Below are 20,496 nucleotides of genomic sequence, written 5' to 3' on the forward strand. Positions count from 1 at the left end.
TTTGCAGAGGAAAAGATTTTAAATTTTATGAAGACTAACATTAATTAGTCCATTTATGCCTCATATTTCTATTCTCATGTCTAAAACCTCTGCACCAAGTCCTATGTCTCATAGATTTTTCCTTATTCTTCTAAAAGTTGTAATTTTTACATTCTATATGTAAACCTATAATCCATTATGAGTTCAATTTTTTATAAAGTGTGAGGTTTAAGTTGAGGTTTATGTCATATGATATGTCTCTCCCTTTATTTTGATCAGTTTTTGTGTCTTCAGACAGTGTTTTGTAGTTTTCAGCATCAAAGTCCTGTATATGTTTGATAGATGTATGCCTCAATATTTCATTAAAGAAATTATATGGGCTTGAAGATTTCTTTTTCAAGAGTTCTTTAAAGAATTAATGCAATTTTATTAATAATCATAAAGCTATTCATCATCTATTCCTATTTGTTGAGACATGGTAGCTTGTGTTTTCTGAGGAATTGGTCCATTTCATCTAAGTTGTCAAATTTATGTGTGTAGAGATTTCCATAGTATTTCCTTATACTTTTATGTCTTCAGAGCCTTTAGTGATATCCCACCTTTCATTCCTGACATTAGTAGGTTATGTCAGTCTTACTAGACTTTGTCAGTTTTATTCCTATTTCCAAAGAACCAGCCTTTATTTCATTGATTTTTCCCTATCATATTTCCATTTTCAATTTATTGACTTCTGTTCATTATAATAAACATAACATTATAATCTATGACAACTGATGTGAAGGAGAACTACAGGACCCCAGGATAACACAGAACCAGGAAACATACTGTTTTAATTAGTTTAACTACAAATCCAGAAGGAGACTGCTCTTCTGTTATGGATTACTGTCTATTCATTTGAGTTCCTCTGTTTCTAGTTTTCTCTAATGATAGGTTTTGAAAGCTAGCAATCCATGAGCTAATAAGCTATTTAAAGAATAGAATACTAAATGAGGAAATGCATTTCATCCACTTGTTTGCCATATCATTTGATAGGCATAATGTTAACTTGATTTTTATTACAATGGTTTATATAGTCAAGGTATAAAGAGATGTGTTTAGTACATTGCAATGCTTGACTCTCATTTGCTGTCATTAAATCTTTAAAGCCTGACAAATTATTTTGAGGAACAATTATCTAATTTACAGACTATCATTAAAATATTTATTTAGTTTTGTTACAAAATACACTGTACTAAATAGTATAGCACAGAGATAAATCCTACTAATAAAAAGTTTGTTTTATTTTTAAATGAAACATATTTATTTACTAGTTTGCAATCAGGAATAGTGAAGGTGAAGTTATACCACATTGAAGTTGATGGGGAAACTTTAAAAATTTTAATTTTACTAGTTCCACTGAACTAGTAAAAAATTAAAAAACTGGAGGAAACTAAAAGTAGCATACTCTAATAAAGCACTCCAAAAATCACCTCACTTTACTATTACACATGAATCTGTTAGTCAATAATTTATGCCTTGGTGTGACCTCTTAACATAAGCACAAAAAGTGTTTTTCATTAGATCTCCAGGCAACTTCGTGCTCATATTAGTCAACTTCAGCACAATACAAGTCACTATCCATTATTCATGTGATATATCTGGAATAATTAATATGGTAAGAATCCAGTATGGACTTGTGACTATTGTAATTTACTATATCCTCTGAACAGTATCACCGAGTTAGAACTTCTGATTATTTCCTAGATTCCACACTGTCTTTCAAGTCCAAAAGTAACCACAAATACTTTCTCCATTCTCCTCTAGCTCTCCCTTTTTCTAAAAAAGCACTTCACCCTCTGAAGTCGCTCTTCTGCTCAGGTAATAAGTAGTCAGTCCTGAAGAATGAACATATATAGGAAATGTATATTTCATTAAGCCTTCCTGACCTCAAAATTGTTGACGATATTGAATATAGAGATACTCTATGGCCCAGAAATGTTACCCCAAGCTCCTAACAGAGATGCATGTATCCTTTCACCAAAAGACTTGCACTAGTATGTCCATAGCAGCAATACTAAAGAAGGAGTACAAGTCCCCACACGCCCAGCAACAGGAGAATGGATAGCTAAAGTTGAGGTATATTCACACAGTGGAATAAAGTGCAGGAAGAAGAAGGGACAAATTAGAACCTCATGAAAATAAGTGGCTCTCCCAAACAGAAATGAGTGAAAGTAACCAAATAAAAAAGTACATATGGTATAATTCCATCTGTATAACATGAGGTGGGTTTCTAAGCTTCTGTTTCTTGATTTCAGTGTTATATATAATCATATTTTTAAAATTCAGCCAGGGATGCATTTATTATAAGTGAACTTTTCATATTTAATTCAATAAATAGTTGATAGAAATGGAGGATGACTGAAGATACAGAGCAGAGGAAGTGATACTCTACAGCAGCTTTCACTTTGTCCTCCCACATCCATGCCTCTCACAGGGAACAGGGATGAAGCATAAATACCAGCTTTCTCAGCCTCGAACTTATGAATACCTAGAAAACAAGTTCTAAGTGTATTTCAGTTTTTCTTTGAATAGTACCAGGAGCTTAATAAATCCCTTTGCAATGATGATCACAAGGGCTGTGATAAGTTTCTATCAAAGTGTGTTGCCTGTGAAGAGGAAGTGATTAAAATTGATAAGCTCCCTTCAAGCTATAGTGTCCACTTGATGTCATTCGGCAGTACATAGTCTGTACCCAGTACTAACCTCTCAGAAAATACCAGTACAAACACCAAGTCATAAAACTGCATACAAACTTTCACATATCAAATACTTATCTATATCTTACAAATGTTACCTCTGAACTGGCATACCTAAAACATTGCCCAGTGAGTTAGTTCTCGATGGGTGAGAGTATAAACGGCACACCTGTGTGTTTTTCAGGTGACTGTTACTTAAAGGAATGGTCCTGGTGGAGCCTCTGCCAGCTGACCTGCGTGAATGGTGAGGACCTTGGCTTTGGTGGAATACAGGTCCGATCCAGGGCTGTGATTATACAAGAACTAGAGAATCAGCATCTGTGCCCAGAGCAGATGTTAGAAACAAAATCATGTGACGGTGAGTGCTGCAGTTCATGAAATTTACAGAATTTTCCATTAAGCAAATTTGCCGAGATCTCATTTGAGTGTGACAGAATTGATTTGAGGGTCTGATTCTGAATTTGTAAACAGTTAAGAGGAAGAAAAATCCTGCCACCCTTCATAAATTAGATAGGAAATATTAAAATGTTTCCCAGTTTTATGAGCTGAGTAAAGCTGACACAGTTAGGAGCACGTTATTTGTACACATATAACAATCCTGATCATGCATATATCTAACACTATCTTCAGAGCTTTTAAATCAAAAGACAGAGTTAAAGAAAAATTTTAAATCTACAGTAAAATTAGAGGTTCTAATATATTCTCAGAAATTGACAAATCATTGGTAAGGATTAATTTAATCTCAATTTGACATAGATCATATGATTGTACATATTTGTATGTGTGTTTAAACACACATATAGAACACTGAACCCAATCTAGACAAATAGATGATATTTTTAAATGCCATTGAACATTATAATGCCATAGTTTAGGAACACAGAGGAAATCTCAATGAAAACAAAATAATTGGTGTCCAGCAGAGTATGCACCTCGAAAAACAATTATCTCATTCCTTCTCATGTTCAATAAATAATTAGAAACAAATAATTAGAAGGATATATAATAGCAACTAGAAGCCAAAAATACCACCTTTATTACTGAAAACTTGGAGTGTTGGAGGAGAACACTAACAATGAAACCAATATGGACCAGATAACTCAACTCTAGAGTTAGAACTACTCACCCAGGCAATCTAATCTTCCCAGTTTACCAGCCAAAAATATATTCTGACTGCTTTGGGGCAGACAGTAAAGTAACAGAGAAAGGTCAGGAGTAACAAAAAATGAAAAATTACCAAGAAGGAAAGAATTGTTCACCCCAGGATGACACCGAAGTAAAATTAGAGATCAATAATAATGATTGCAAAATAAATCCCCTCTATGCACAGAGGAGTAACAACTGAAAACCACACTTCCAGAGCAGTACATATCAAAAATTGTATGGGGTGCAGCAAAGAAGTACCTAGAGGGAAACAAAGTCTAAAATGCTTAAGTGAGGGGAAAAAGTTAAAAATGAGATGAGATTTTAACCCAATAGACAACTCCTATTGATGTGAAATCTTAAGAAAATAAAGTGGAGTGAAAAAAGGAAGAAAGTCTCCCAAATACCTAAAGTAGTATAACCTTGGAAGTAAAAGTATTAAGTAACTTATAAACATAGATGTCCAAAGAATAAATATTATCTGAACAAACTGATAATTTAATAAGAATTAATATTATGACTAATTCATTCCAGAAATATAAAGAAAAATCTATTTGTATATCAAAATTAATAGGAAAAAAAGGCATATGATTTTTTGAAAAGATACTTATAGAATTCAACCTGATTCATAATAAAAACTGGCAAATCTTGAACTAGAAGAAAATCCCCTTACCCAATAAAGGGTATCTATCAAAACTTCAAGCAAACATTAAAATATATGGGGAAATGTTACAGGTATTCCCTTGCAATCAAGGAATGCCCATTATTGCTAATTCTTTCTAACCTAATAAAGGAAACTCCAGCCAAAGCATGAACAGAGGTTTAATAATAGAAAAGGAAGACATGAAATTATCATTCATTTATTATGTGACTGCCCACCTGAAAAATTCGAGAGAATGTTTCGACATATATTTAGAAGAAGAGAGTTCAGCAACATAATACAATTCAAATCAGTATACAAAATAATATTTCTCTTACCGGCAAGAACCAGTTATAACGTTTATGTAGAAAAAAATTCCATTAAAAAGAAAACAAGGAGAAAATAATCTAGCAGCAAAGTTGAAAGATAGGTATGGAAAAATTTTAAAACATTTTTAGATAGCATAAAACATTGGTGAAACAGACCATGTTCATATAAATTTTTCACAAATTTAACTATCAATTCCATGCACACTGAATAGTTTACTAAGATAAAGGAATTAAAAACCAATAAGAGCACAAAATGTTTTTAAGAAGAAAAAATGGGAAAAGAGGAGAGACTGACTTGGCTTTATATTAAGACCTACTTTAAAGCATGAGTAATTAAAAAGTTTTTGATAACAATAAAGTTAGACAAATGTAACAAAATAGGGAAGCTCAGGTCAGGAATAAATTCTGGTCAGTACCAAAGGTGAAAAGTCAGTGGTGAATTGATGGATAAATAAATTTATCTACATAGCGTTTTTAAAAGTATCCTTCCCTCACATCATTACAAAACCATATTCCAGATAGATTGCAGACCTAAATGTGACAAGCAAAACTGTGCAATATTTAAAGAAAATATCAGAGTTGTACTCAAGGTAGAGGATGTCCTAAATGTGACCCAAACAAAAATGGAAAAGATTGCAAATTCTTATACATTATACTTTATCATTTGAACAGTAAGAGGTCATAAAGTTACAGGACAATCCACAAAGACTTGGAAAAAGTATGAAGCATACTACTTTCAAAGGATTAGTGACTACAACAGTAACTCTCAACCTTATGTCCCAAGACAATTTTATACTCTTCTAATAATTGAGGACCCATTTTTGGATCATACTTATCAAAATAAATTATAATAGCTTCGAGCACTGGGAAAATTTTAAAATATGAATAATTAATTTACAATAACAAACCAATTTTGTAGTACCAAAAAATAACATATTTTCTGAAAATATATCTGTTTTCCAGAACAAAAGCAAAATAACTTTAATGTCAAAACTGACTTTGATGTCTGGCTAGATTCCCTTCTCTGTTCCTGCACTCAGTCTATCGCAGTCTTCCGTATATGAAGAAAAGGCAGCCTCACTCAGAGATACCCAGTTAACAAGGGGAAATCCTCATACACCCTCTGAAAATATATCAAGACCTCCAGAGGTCCATGGACCAAATTTTGAAAGATCACTATTCTAGAATAAAGAATTCCCACATTCAATGAAAAAAAGTATAGATTACATTACAAACAATAAAAGACCAAAATATATATACATAAGCAATTTAATAAAAGAAAATCTGAATGGCCCAAAACATTTTTTAATGTTTAACATGCTTAGTAATCTAAAAACTACAATTTAAAACAATGGGATAGCTTTCCATACCCATGAGACTGACAAAAAAGTTTAACATCTGGCAGTTATAATCACACTGGTGGGTGTGTACATCACCTTGTGGGAAAATTAAGCAGCATTTTTTACTAAAGTTTCAGCTATCCATGCTGTGAAACCTAGAGATTTCACTTCTCGATTTTACCTTAGAGAAGCACAATGAGATGTGCACAAGTTTGACCAACTGAGGCATTGCCATAATAGCAAAAGTTGAAAATAATCTAAAAGTCCACCAGTAGAGGAAGTAGCGAAATAAATTGTGGTATTTAGGACAATGGAATTCTATGTGGCAGCTAAAACAAATGAACTACATGTATATAATAAATCACATAGAAGTAGTTCATCTATAATGTTGACAAGTTTCAGAAAAATAGAGTATGAGACATTGTTTTATTTTACACTGCCTCAAATAATACTATACATTGCTTATGGACACGTGTATACATACTATAAAGAAAAAAAAACATGGCACAAAAAAGCATGCATCATCTTCAGAACAGAGTGTGTTGCTGGACAGACTGGAAGGGAGGCCAGATCAGGAAGGAATATAACGGGACCTAGTTTATCTGTTATGTTTATTCAACAAGTAAAAGAAAACTAAAGCAAATAGAGCTAAATGGTAATATTTATTAAAATTGCATGATGAGTTATTGAATATGTTTAAGTTATTCTCTAAAATTGTCTGTATGTTTGATATTCCATAATATCTTTTAAAAAAAAATAAAATTAAAATCCAGGCTTCCATCTGGTAGTATGGCAGCAAACACAGAAAATCAACTGAGGTTTAGGTGTATACCTGAAACTTTGTAACATTTGTTACACTTGAGGAGAATAAATTGACGTTAGACTGGCCAGAGATGAGTGAGTCACTTTTCAGGCGTTCATAAATGTTTCATTAATACTTTATCCCTGTGATTATCCTTCTGGGTAAGGAAACGCTTCTGTTGACTGTGTTCCCACAGATGGCCAGTGTTACGAGTATAAATGGATGGCAAGCGCTTGGAAGGGCTCTTCCCGAACTGTCTGGTGCCAAAGGTCAGATGGTGTAAATGTAACAGGTAAACCTCTGAGTTCCCTCTGTCCTTTGAACGTCTTCCTATAACATATACGTAACTGGTTGAAGAAAATAATGAAGGAAACAGAAAAATATTATTTTCCTATTCAGCACAAGGTCTGAATTCGGGACACCTGCGCTTGTACTGGTTTGGTGATTGATGACAATCAATATTTTGATTATAAAAAAATATATATTTTTTATAACATTTCAAATTCTCACTTTCATAGCCATTTTAGAAATCACTGCTAGAACTTAGTTACTTAAAATACTATATAACTAATAAAGCATTAGTATAATAATTTCCAATTGTGTTGACTAGAAATGATATTTATTAATAACACTACTTGCTTGAAAACTGTTGTGTCTGCTTCTGTGCCTCAAAGGGAATGCAAATGCAGACCAAAAATATCACCAAGAAAGTACGTTTCTACAAATCCAAATACCTCTCTTGGATCCAGATATCTACAGTTGAGAGATTTATTTGCCGATTAAATTTTTAATAAAACAATAATAAATGACTATGCACCAAGTAGAGTAATACAAACCCAGAGCATCTCTATGAGGGCCCCACTCAAACATCATTATACATCCAAATAAGAAAGCAAGAGGAAGAATTTTTTTATTGTCCTTTGACCCACATATATCCCAGAGACATGCTCTACTCTACACATAATAAAATATTCCTAATCCAAGCCCAGAAAAATGTAAGGAATCTCAAGGACCCACTGAAGACAGAAGAGACTTTCGTGCCAGAAATTTAGGAGACAAATTTCCTAGAAAGAAACAAAGGTTGAAAGCTGAACGCAAATATCAGATACAGGGACCCAAAGTTCTGATGTGTCCCTTTTAAACAATTTATTTTTATAAATCTAGTCTACAGGAATATGCTTTGTATAGCAGTAGCATGAATACTGACAGCTCCTCAGAGGGACCTACTGACTTGCAGCCATTGCTCTGATCCTCTTATAGGGACGCAAAGCAGTGTGCATTTTATTTGGGTGCCTCTGAGTAATGCTCATATTTAAAGTTAGCTTTAATACATACAGTAAGATAATAGGAGCAAGGATCAATATGCTTTGTAAAAAGCATCAATTTTTATATTGAATTTTAAATTACCTGGATTTATTCAAACTTACTTACTTACTTATTTCCTTCCATGAAAGCTGGAGCACAATGTCAAATTGTATGCTTTTGAAGATATAATTGTATCCATGAGAAGCTGTATCAAGAAATCTTTGATAATAGCAACTACCAGTGGACACATACCTAACAAACAAAAGACAACTACCAGGAAATCCTGTGCTTTGTCACACTCTTATTTTCTGTCCCGACCACACCACCACGAGAGGTATCTGGTGAGCACTGGGCAGGGAAGCATAGGCTTTCTGAACTAGAAGGTGTTAGAGGTTATCCACTCAACTTGGAAATGAAAGTCTGCATTCTTTTTTAAACTTTTCAGAGGGAATTTTACAGCTTCCCCAGTGGGGTCTGTACTTCATAATGTTTTCTTCCCCCCAAGATTAGGTGCAAATAATATTTTACATGTTATAAAAGTTGTTTTCCCACTGCAATTTGGGCTATTCACCAGCTCAAAGCAAATTTTTAAAAGGCTTTCCTGTGAAAATATTTTAAATTTCTTTTCAATACAGAAGGTATTTCTTTCTAATAGTGTTTGAAGCCCCCCAAAAAAGTGTAAAGATTTGTAATAATCTCTGTATAAATTCTTCTTCCATCTTTTAGGAGAGATGAAATTCTTTATGAGAAATAAACTAGCGTGTAAAGTACATAACCCTCCTTGATCAATTGCTTTAATTTTATGAATAATTGGTCTCCTAAGAAACTCAAGATGTTGCTTTCTTTTTTCTTCATATGTTTAATGATGATACCTTTGATATGGACATTAAAATGTAATCTCTTTGAAATGCTAACTGCTTTTCCATAACAATTTTTCTATGAGTATTTTGGGTTTGTGATATTGAGAAATGAGGCAACGTATTAGCAATAGTCACTTCTGATTAAATTCCAGAAATGAAGGAAAAATTTTACTTTGCTGAACCTCTGTGTATTAGTTAGGGTTCTCTAGAGAAACAGAATCAACAGGGAACACTCGCAAATATAAAATTTATAAAAGTGTCTTACGTGACTGCTGGAACACAGAGTCCAAAATCCGCAGGGCAGGCTGTGAAGCCGATGACTCCAATGGAGGGTCTGGATGAACCCCACAGGAGAGGCTTGCTGGCCAAAGCAGAAAGAGAGCCTGTCTCTTCTGAATCTTCCTTAAAAGGCTTCCAATGATTAGATTGAGCATTACTCATTGCAGAAGACACTTCCCTTGGCTGATTGCAAATGGAATCAGCTGTGAATGCAGCTGATGTGATCATGATCTAATTCTATGACATGTCCTCATTGCAACAGACAGGCCAGCACTTGCCCAACCACCACTTGGCCAAGTTGACAGGTGAAGCTGACCATGACACTCTGTTAAACTGAATGAGTATGTATGGTTTGAAATTAGGAGTTTCTTCCATTTCATCAACATTGTTTATTTATGACATCTGTTCTTATCAATAAGAACTTCACATAAGCATAGTTGGTAGTATATTTGAAAACAAGGAAGGAAGAAGAGGGATAGACACCTGCAAGATCGAGTTAAAACAATAGTGCAAACACACCAGTTAGTAGTTATGTCTGTTTTCTTTCCAATCTCCAATAAAAAATACCCTGAACTAAGGAGTAGAGTGATTTTTTTTAAATAAACCTTTACATTATTAAAAATACTCTCATCTGGTAGCCACATAAACTTAAGAGTCACCTCCCAAAGGGACATGAAAACCATTGCTTTGCTTTGAGTAGCCAAGAAAGAATCTTAACTTTAAAAGAAAATTAATCAGCTCTTTAATTGCTGGATATGACCTCTGGAACTACTGACAGGAATAGTTTATGTGCAGTTAGTGGTTTCAGAATAGCAACTACAAAATCATCCTTTCAACAGATGTTTATTTAGCACCTACTAAGTGCCAGTCGTCATGCTGTCTTCTGTGGGTAAGACAAGCCTCAAGTTCCTAAATCATTAGGCTTTATCAAATATTTCAGTTTAACCATTAGAAAAATCCATGGGATTATCAAAGTAGTTGAGCATCTAAAGACAACTCTACCACAGTGTATTTTCACTACAGTACGAAATGCTAGTTGTCAAAATATTTTCTGTTCTCCAGGGGGCTGCTTGGTGGTGCACCAGCCAGACACTGACAGGTCATGTAGCCCACCGTGTAATCAACCCCACTCATACTGCAGCGAGGTACGTGTACATTCATCGGGGCAGACAGGTCTGCTTCATCGTTTGTCACCCCACTGCCTCTTGTGCGATCCATTCCGAAAGAAGCATGTCTTGAGGTGCAAAAGTTCTATCTTTAGACCTCTCCTTTTATCAGTATAAGCAATTCTAAATGAAGGTACTTTGCATTTACAGTTAAATATAACTTTGGATATAATACTAAAAGTGTGTCCTTTTTATGTAGTTAAGATAGAAATTACATGTAGTAAATTCCCAAAGCAAGACTTCCTTAAAGCCTCCTCGTTATGTCAGCTCTCGGTGGTTATGACTTCAAGGTCACCTTATAGGCATAGTATAATTCTCTTTATTTGCAGACGAGAACATGCAGTTGCGAAGAAGGTTACACTGAAGTCATGTCATCTGATGGTACACTCGATCAGTGCACATTTATCCCCGTGGTGGTGATTCCCACAGTGGAAGACAAAAAAGGAGATGTGAAAACCAGCCGAGCAGTTCATCCAACCCAATCCCCCAATAACCCAGCAGGACGGGGAAGGACCTGGTTTCTACAGCCATTTGGGCCAGGTGACGAATCTAGACATTAATGAAATGGAATTCTTTGGTTATATATTTAGCCAATGCCAAAGGATTAAAAAAAATAAGCAATCATTTTCATACAAGCCTTTTGTTTTTTCATCTATGCCCATTTATTTTGACATTGTCATTTTTTTGCTATTTTTATGAATAAGTGCTCATGTTCATAGTTAAGAGAAATGAAATTACTCTCTTCTGAGAAAAGTTTTAGGATTGATATTATTATAAATTCATCCTGGTCCTAAATTTATAAGTATACTATTTCACATTGAACAAAGACATCTGATGATAAAAATATTAATTAGGAGAAAAGTACACTGTCATGCAGACCTGGAATAAGTCTATAAAGACATTCAGCAATTTTTCATTTCACCACAGAGAAGTAATAGTTTGAACTTTAAATAGAAGCATGAGTCATGTCATCCTGTTCCAGGGCCCTTGGTAGCCAGACCAATTGTTATCGGCCCTTAGCCAGGCATACTCAAATACCCAGAATCTGTGCTAGCAGCAGCAGGCCCACAGAGGCAGGGAGAGAGTCTTCCCGTCTGGATGGGACAACGAACCCAGACTTCTTGGCTGACCAGAACCGTGTCATATTAAGCAGACAGCTCTTGATGTGTATTGGATCCAATACAAGCAAAAGCTTGAAGGCTGGATAAAATGCCATGCCCTAGTCTACATACACTCTCTCTTAACTGAGTATGACCATACGGTCATCCCTAGAGCAAAGCTGATGCTAGAGAACGTACAACGAGGGCTGCATTCCCCACACCCTGGAGGGATTACTGGTCTGTGTCCAAAGGAAAGCACCAAGTTGAGCCAGGCAAGGACTGCTCTAAAGCTCTATTTGAAACATAAGGAGAAAAGGAAGGAAAAATTGCATAGCTAGAATATCTCTATTTTTAATGCATTAAATCAAAACACCTTCCTTTATTGGAGAATCACTATTGGGATTTTTTAAGTACTTTCAGTATTTGAGTGATAACATTTTAACTATACGATCCCTGCCTTAAATAGGCTTTTAGCTGAAAACGCAGTTTGTATTGGAAAGCTGACTTCTCTATGTAAGCCTGGAAATCTCTTCTCCTCTCACTGTTCAAGACAGTGGACCAGCAAATGGCTGATCAAGAAACCAAGCAGGCCTTCTCACATCAAAAGCAGTTCATAAAAGAATAGAGTATTATCTTTGTCATTATATTTAATTTAATACATAGTTCCTCTAAAGTAAATACTTCAGTGTATTTTACAAGGTGGATTTTCTGAAAAATTACATATTAGATCTTATTCTTTGGTTTTAAAAATCAAAAAAATTTGTCTAAGAATTCTGAGGCCTGAAAAATCAAACTTTAGTTTGAAATAAAAGAAAAAAAACAAAAAAAAAACACAAGAAAGCCTTTAGGGTCAGTCTACCCAATCTATAATTTTAAGGCTAATACCAAATGTTTAATTTGTATGTATACAACAGAATATATACATATATTCTATATATATATATAAATGTGTGAGTAGCAGAGCTAGAACTGAGTGAACTGCCCATTAAATTTCTCTAGAAATCCATATTCTCAGCATATCTTTATTAAAAAGCTATATATTGATATCCACTGAATCTTTAGATCTGATATTAATATAATTTCTATCTACTATACTACTGATTACTATAAATTGTAAGCATCACACATTTTGTATGAAATAACTAAATGATTTTATTAAACCTGGTGAAACATCAGATAACCTTAGTGTAATGTTTATTGTCTTTTGGTTTCTGAAAACAGAATGTCGTGATATATTCTGGAAGTTTCTCAAATGTCAGTATTATGTCCAAAAGGAATATTTGGTTTTTGGATAGCATTTAATTAGCCAGTGACTTCTTGGTGCTCCCTTAGACTAGACTCTGAAAATGTGAGATGTGGCAAAGATTTTCATGGTTGGAAAATTACCTCAAAATATGCACACTTACAAGAACAATAGGGAAACATCAAAGAAAAAAGTACATCTTCAACTTGACTCAAAGTAGCCTCCTTTTTTGAAACATCTGCATGAAGAACAACATATTCCACAAGAAAAATAAAAGCTCAAACAATTCTAAATAATTTTCAACAAGTTGGTGACATTTTTCTTTTTGATAGAGTTCGAATTCTGACTTGATACCCTTACAAGCTGTATAAACCTATAGGAAATGTAATATATAGATCTTATTAGGTATCCCCTTCTTTACCCCAGAAAGGTCTCCTCTTTTTTCTAACCCTCACTCAGGCCTTGATTTATAAATCAAATTAGGTTAGGCAATGTCATTAATAGTACTTTCTACTGTTTGAAATTTATTCAGAACAGAGAAATTCAAAGAAAAAGGACCAGAAAACCAAATTAGAAAATTTCCTGTCATGTCTGCTCCCATGTAAGAAAGAAGATAGAAAATAATTAAGGACCCTTTTAAATGTTAATCAAACCTACTTAATTCTGCAAATAATATCATCAAGCCTATTTTAAAGTACACTATATAAAAGCACATACTTTTATATATGTTTTATATTTAGTGTATAGTCTAGACCAAACATTATTAATACCAAAATTGTTACATTTATTCACTTTCATTTCCTATGAAATAAAAATGTAAAAATGGCAATATTTATGTTCAAATACCTGTATACATCAGTCTCAGGCTTTAGTGTTTTCTGGAAATTGCATTATTTCCCTTTTCTTATAATTGCCATTCTCAAAATAGAACGAAAATCCAAGGACAAATGTTTATATAGCAGTCTACATACATTGAATTTTAAGTGAATTTCAGAAAAGAGGCAGTAAAAATTTCAACTAGCATGAAATCTAAACACAAACATTTTTAACTCAAGATTCGTCGATAATGAAGCAGCATCTAATGCATAGAGGCGGCTTTACATTAATCATTAACTGTGCCTATGCAATAATGTGTTTTGGGCTTTGAAAGGCTTGGTTGTATGCGACTAGTCATTAGTCATAGTTAAAGACTGCCTTATAAATAGAAGACTAATGTCTAATATCCATTCTTCTTAGATGGGAGACTAAAGACCTGGGTTTACGGTGTAGGAGCTGGGGCATTTGTGTTACTCATCTTTATTATCTCCATGATTTATCTAGCCTGGTGAGTGTTTAAATATTTCAAAATCTAAGGCAATATGTAATCTATTTCATACAAAATGCTTTCAGCTGATTATAGCACAGGAACAGCAAATGTCTCGAATGTTCTACATTTATTTAGAAGTTCTAAATAAGTTCTATATGAACATAGCTTTTATCTTAGATGGTCTAAAACTTCCAAATCTGAGCCATTTAGTTTCAGAAGATAAACCAGGGCTCCTCCAGGTCTTCCCCTCAAGTATGTTCTCCATGTTTATTCAAGAGAATATTCCTTTGTATTATTTACATGAACTCGAGATGTTTTGATATTGTATTACTACCGGAGGAAGATATTATGGTAATTTCTAATCTTATTCAAATATCTCTTTAAATATGTATTATTTATAAATTATATATTACTTATAAAGGTTTCTGGCCAAATATAAATTATTATGCTATCACATTACTTCCTTTGTTAGTAGTGGAGGAATTCCATTTGGATAATTTATCAGTCACAGGATAATAAAACATTTGAAGTGTTTTCTAAGGTTGAATTTAGGCAATGTAGCTCTATCAGATTGTTTTTCATTTAAAATGATAAAGTTTACAATTGAAGACTGATATTCTTCTCCCAATTTTTCAATGATTTTTTTTTATAGCAAAAAGCCAAAGAAACCCCAAAGAAGGCAAAACAACCGACTGAAACCTTTAACTTTAGCCTATGATGGGGATGCAGACATGTAAAATAGAAATTTTCCTGGAAACAAATAGTTTTGGCTTTCTGACTATGTCATAGATATACAGAGGCAACAGCGGTATTCGGACTGCGTGGATTAAAATGCATTTTAACTTCTTAAAGGACTGTCAAAGAGTGAAAATCTTGGTACCACCAGGGATATTCAAGACAGTGCCATGTAAAAATTCTAGATTTAGTTGAATACATGCTGCATTCTGAGAGTTTGATCTTTCCTGAAATCTACCAACTGAAAAACCACTTTCATCTCTACAAATATGATGGTACAATTGGCCACTTAGGTGCCTGATACAAGACCCTGTCTGCAGTGTGAATCCATAGTAACTTTTTAGCATGAAGGGTTAGTACCAAGATCTCTACAACATTATAATCAAGAATAAGAACATGTATATTCAGTTGAATGATAGGCATCATTATGTCAGATTATATACTTGTTAATAAGCAACTTTAATGCTGGATGATAGATTAGCTCTAAGATGAGCACAAACCCCAGTGAATAAATTCAGCATCTTGGTGGCTGATGGCAGCACTTACTGACCTGCATTTCAGAGGCAAAGACTCTTTTATAAGACATCATTCTTGTCTCTCTCCAAAGTACGAATGCTAGACATGTACTAGTATCTTAGAAGAAAGAGTCCTCAAAGTTCAATATTTTACAGTGGTTATTACCTGGAAAACTAATTTGCTTGTGTTAATATGTTTCTACTTTGCTAATTTTCAAACTGGTTGCCTGTATCATTTTTGCTATATGGAAGGCACATTTTTGCACTATATTAGTGCAGCATGATAGGCACTTAACCAGTATTGCCATAGAAACTGCCTCTTTTCCTATGGGATGAAGACATCTGGGCCAAGAGTGTCACGGAGACCTTTGCAAGTTCGCGTATCCTGAAGAGAGTCAAGTTCAGTTTGGATGGTGACAGCATGGAGCCAGCTGCTGCATCGGCTGCAAACACTTTCTCCCCCTTGCTGAGGCCATTCTGAAATTGGCAACATGGCAGTATTTAAGTGTGGAAGTCCTAAATCCACTAACCCTCTGAAAGGTGAATCCCTCCAGTTTGGCTTTCAATTGTACTTTAAGGCTGTTTATGACTAGATTTTTATATTTGTTATCTTTGCTATAAAAAAGAAAAGAAAAGAAAAAAGGAGCTGGTTGTCTTTTTAATTTTGAGCAGATGGAGAAAATAATGTAGCAGTGATTTTTGTAACCAAAAGAAAATCAAAATTATGTCTTGATTTTTCTTTCTCCCTGATTTGCTTTCCCAGGTTTTGATCAAGTGTCTGCCTTATAGGCAGTATTTAAAAATTTTGTCTTTCTCACTGATAAAATTTGAAACAGTCTCTTTAATGTATAATTTCAAAAACTAAAATTTTAAAAAAGAGAAGAATAAATATTTGGTCCAGGGCTTCATTCAATATTGAGACCAGTGGTGGCAAGCGTTTTCTGTAAATGGCCGGATAGTAAATTCTTTCAGTCAGGTCTAGGTCACAACTTCTTGACTCTGCCTTTGACACGCCCATCGCAGTACCCCAGACACAGAAGAAGGGGCATGGACGTGGCTGGGTTCCAGTAACTCCTGCAAAAACAATCTACAGGCTACATTTGCGGGGGTGGGGAGGCCACCGGTCACAGTTTACTGATCTCTGGTCTAGAGGGTATTTCACCATGAACACTCCACTGTGTCATCTCCAGTTTTCATTCATTTACCCTCTGACTGTGATCGGTGTTTAATTTCAAAGGTGAAAATCAGTCATTAGATTTACCACTGTAATATAAAGAGCTATATTTTTCACAGATTTAACCCTGGGAATAACATAGTACAACAATTTCTAACTTGGCAAACTTTCATATGAATGGAAAATTCAAAAGGTGCCACTGAAAAGCAATACCATTTTTCAGGCAACATTTACAAAAACAACCTCCAGGGGAGGGGAGGACATTAGAGTTTCAGGTTTTTAAAAATAGCATAAAAAGCTACTTTATCTTAAACAGCTATATTACTAAAAGGTACAGACTATAAGGTATTTTACCTTCATCCCAGAGTTTGAACTCCCCCTACTGTTCATTAGAGTGTTTGCAAAGATTACAAAAGACATCTAGTCAGGGTGACATTATCACCAAAATGAGAATAATTCTATATACTTCAATAAGAACTAAATGTGGTAATTACTGATTCCTTATTCTACATTCACTGTGTTTGTTAGGCAGTGTAAATCATTTCAAAGCAACAAGTGATCAGGAAGATGAGATTTCTACTTTAAACCAAGGAGTTATAAAAGGGGAAACATGAAAACAAAAATCCATGTTATCTGTTTTGTTCAAGAGGAACGCAAAAAAATGAAATTGTTAATCTTAAATTGTAATTGTCAAAATAAGTACTCAGGGATCTTCCAGGTAATCCTCAAGTTGATCTCTCTAATAAAATAAACTCCGTTTGTCCAAAATGGTTGATAAAGAATCTTACAGTTGAAGAAGCCAGCTAATAGTCTTATCAAGTGCATGCAACACTTAAACAATTTTGAAATTGTTGATTAGAATAAAGTATCATTACTACTTATGCTATACTTAAAATATTGTCAAATGTCATTAATTCAGAAGGCAGTTTGATATGCTGCTACCTAGCATATAAAAATTAAATAGAGCAAAAATTATAAAATGTTATGAAATGCAAGGTATTTTTATTCACAAATGGTTTACATTTTACAGCATTATATGCGTGGAGAAGATTAGGTTCAATATTCCCTAACATTAGGGAACATATTGGAAGTTCATGGTGATCTCTCTTGCTCAAAAAGTAAAAGAAAGGGGATGTATTCCTAGCTGGCTATTTTGGACAAATGGGAGTTTATTATTTTTGTGTTTATAATGTGAAAATTGCCTTACTTTTGTTACTGACATGGATTAATAATGAGTTAAATATTTTACTGGCATTTCGTCAAAAACCTTATTCTTCCTGTTCATTCTCAGAATTCAGGCTGGGAATATTGTAGTAACTTGTCTGTTGACACCTCTTACCAAAATGCTGTCTGGCCTCCAAAAGATTCAGAACCACTGTTTTATAAGACTGAAAGTCAGTTTGATTAAAAATAAAAGAAAATATTGACACAGAATTATACTATTTTGTTAGACTGTTTCAATGTAAGCCATACACAAGTTGTAGCATAACTGATCTTGCTTGAGAAGGATTAATTTATTCATTCATCAATACATTTGCCATATATTTACTTATTTCAAAGGCTTTTTGAGGATACTACAGTGTGGCTTAAGCTAATTTGAAAAGGAGTGCATAAAAGCATGATTTTAATTATAACAAAGCACAAGTTACTTAAAAAAGACATGTTTATTGAATTATTACATTGCAAGACACTCTATGAGGCACTGTGAAAAATTAATAATGACTCTTATCCACAAGTATACCTGAAACATTTGAAAGAGGAGAGGTGGACTTAATGAGTGAAGGTAGCACTTACACACACTGCCCTCCACTCTAGATGTGTTTTAGTGTTTAATATGCTTCCTCACCTACTGAGTGTATCTGAGGCCCTGCTGTTAAGTGTTTGGTTTTTCCCTACTCTACCCCACATAGGTATCAATGGTTATTAGGACTCTGTATGTTTCAAGAAAAAAGTCCCTTAATGGAAAATTCTTACAGGAAACATGTAGCACCTCTCACAAATTTCTCTACCTCCTCTAACTCTTTATGTCCTTGGGCATTTGTCATGATTCTCTGCCTGGTCTCTCTCTGTACTCTGCTGTTATGAGAGCTAATCTTGCCTATTTCCTTCAGAACCACCTTCTACTAAATATGCCCAAATTTTTTAAAAAGGAAAAAAATAAAACCTATAGTTCCTTTCTATAGGAGTCAAAATGTCTCTTAAAGTGAACATTTTGATTTAAACAGAAATGTACTGGTGGAAAAAACTTAGGAAAGAGGAAAAGAAAAGATGTGGGAGATTTATGCCAAAAGACACCTTTTCTATAAAGATGTCCATTTGTACACTTGCTTCCTTACTACCCCGTGACTGCCTACTCCCCTCACTGCCATCTCGTGTCTTTGTTCACTCCCCATCCTCCTGGACAGCGAGGGAAGCCGGCGTCTCTCAGTAAAGGAGAGCCCACTCTGCACCCAGTGTGGGATTTGGATGGATTTACAAGAATCATGCTTCTCACTATTTGTAAATTCCAAACAGTAAACTAAGTTGAATTACCAAATACAAATACATTTCTTATTCTATTTCCCTTCTAAGATTGAGGGTCTTGAAAGGAGAGCAGTTTGTGAACGAATCTTTGAGGAATCTTGTCAGTGCATCACCTCTCCTGACTCTAGTTTAGATGTGAAAGGTAAAAACATCTGCCTGTTGGGGTAATAACAGTCTCGCCCGGCCCTGCCCTCAGATGGCTGGTCATGGCTGCAGGACAGGATTTCAGACACATATATTCTGCAATGTGGGCTTAGCCTTCTTTATTAAAAGGTTGTTTGCAGTGTGATATGGTAACTCTGTATCTGGCAGGAACACTGCAGAATGGTTACGTACACATTATTAAATGAGTAAATCAAAAGAATTAAATTTATTTTATTTTTTTCATACTTCTACCAAGCCAGAGCTTAAAACATGCAGTCAATGAAGAGTTTTAGTTTGTGGGAGTCATGTTTTCAGTGATCAAAAATCTCTAGTATCTTTAGAATATAATCAAGTGTCAGTTCATTGTTGTGTTTTGTAGTTTCATTTTTAAGCAATAGTTTCTAGATTACCTGCTTGACCTACAATGAAATTTTCCCAACTATTTTTCAGGAATTTATTAGTGTTTATTTTTGGAAAGTAAACATTATAATTCCCTTTCTGGTACTTTTTCCTCCCCATTTCTAGCACAGAGATTTGAAGAGATCAGTATCTATCATTGAAAGTTATAACTTTATTAAATTTGCAATCTTTCTATAATTTATAATCCCATAAATGTGCTTATTTTGGTTAATTTAATTACTTGAATATTTATTTTGTGTTATAAGGAGGCAGCTGTCTAAGAACTTTTTTGTTAATATTACTTTGTAAATTATGTAATGTAATTTTATTTTAAATTATGTACATTTCTTTTTTAATGCACAAAATGTCTATGTACAATTAACTACAGATTTGCAAATAATGTCACTAAGCTCTATTCAGTTACAGATGGCATGTGAAGATGTAATATGCTTTTTTACATTTTCATATGGGTTATTTGTAAATATATTGCTGACAAATATAAACACGAAAATCATTTTCATTCAACATGTGTATCTGTGTTTTAATTTGCATCATTTGCTATTCAAATGTGGGTCAAGAATTTTTTTTCAGTGAAATCTCAAATCCACTTACTCCTTTTTGTCCTTTCTCTGGGCCTCTTTCAACAACTCCAATTTAGAAACTCCAAGAGATGCAAACCTTTACTTGGAAGAAATGCTAAGGCCACTAGATTAATCATCATGGAAAAGGGACCTCTTTATTTCCAGTTCAGTTCAAAGAGGATACCAGCAAAGGATGGT

At 34.2% G+C, this 20,496-nt stretch overlaps 1 protein-coding gene across 1 annotated transcript in view; it reads left to right on the forward strand.

Moving 5' to 3' along the window:
- Positions 1-20,218, forward strand: part of THSD7A (thrombospondin type 1 domain containing 7A) — a 454,108-nt gene extending 433,890 nt beyond the window's left edge. Inside the window, exons 23-28 of the mRNA XM_077122733.1 lie at positions 2,899-3,072; positions 7,165-7,260; positions 10,475-10,557; positions 10,908-11,118; positions 14,158-14,245; positions 14,880-20,218. Of these exons, the coding sequence (XP_076978848.1) occupies positions 2,899-3,072; positions 7,165-7,260; positions 10,475-10,557; positions 10,908-11,118; positions 14,158-14,245; positions 14,880-14,964 (737 nt within the window). The 3' untranslated portion in view covers positions 14,965-20,218. The remainder of the gene's footprint in view (positions 1-2,898; positions 3,073-7,164; positions 7,261-10,474; positions 10,558-10,907; positions 11,119-14,157; positions 14,246-14,879) is intronic.
- The last annotated feature ends 278 nt before the right edge of the window (positions 20,219-20,496 follow it).

Source organism: Tamandua tetradactyla, chromosome 1 (genome assembly GCF_023851605.1).
Source record: "Tamandua tetradactyla isolate mTamTet1 chromosome 1, mTamTet1.pri, whole genome shotgun sequence".
Taxonomy (NCBI): domain Eukaryota; kingdom Metazoa; phylum Chordata; class Mammalia; order Pilosa; family Myrmecophagidae; genus Tamandua; species Tamandua tetradactyla.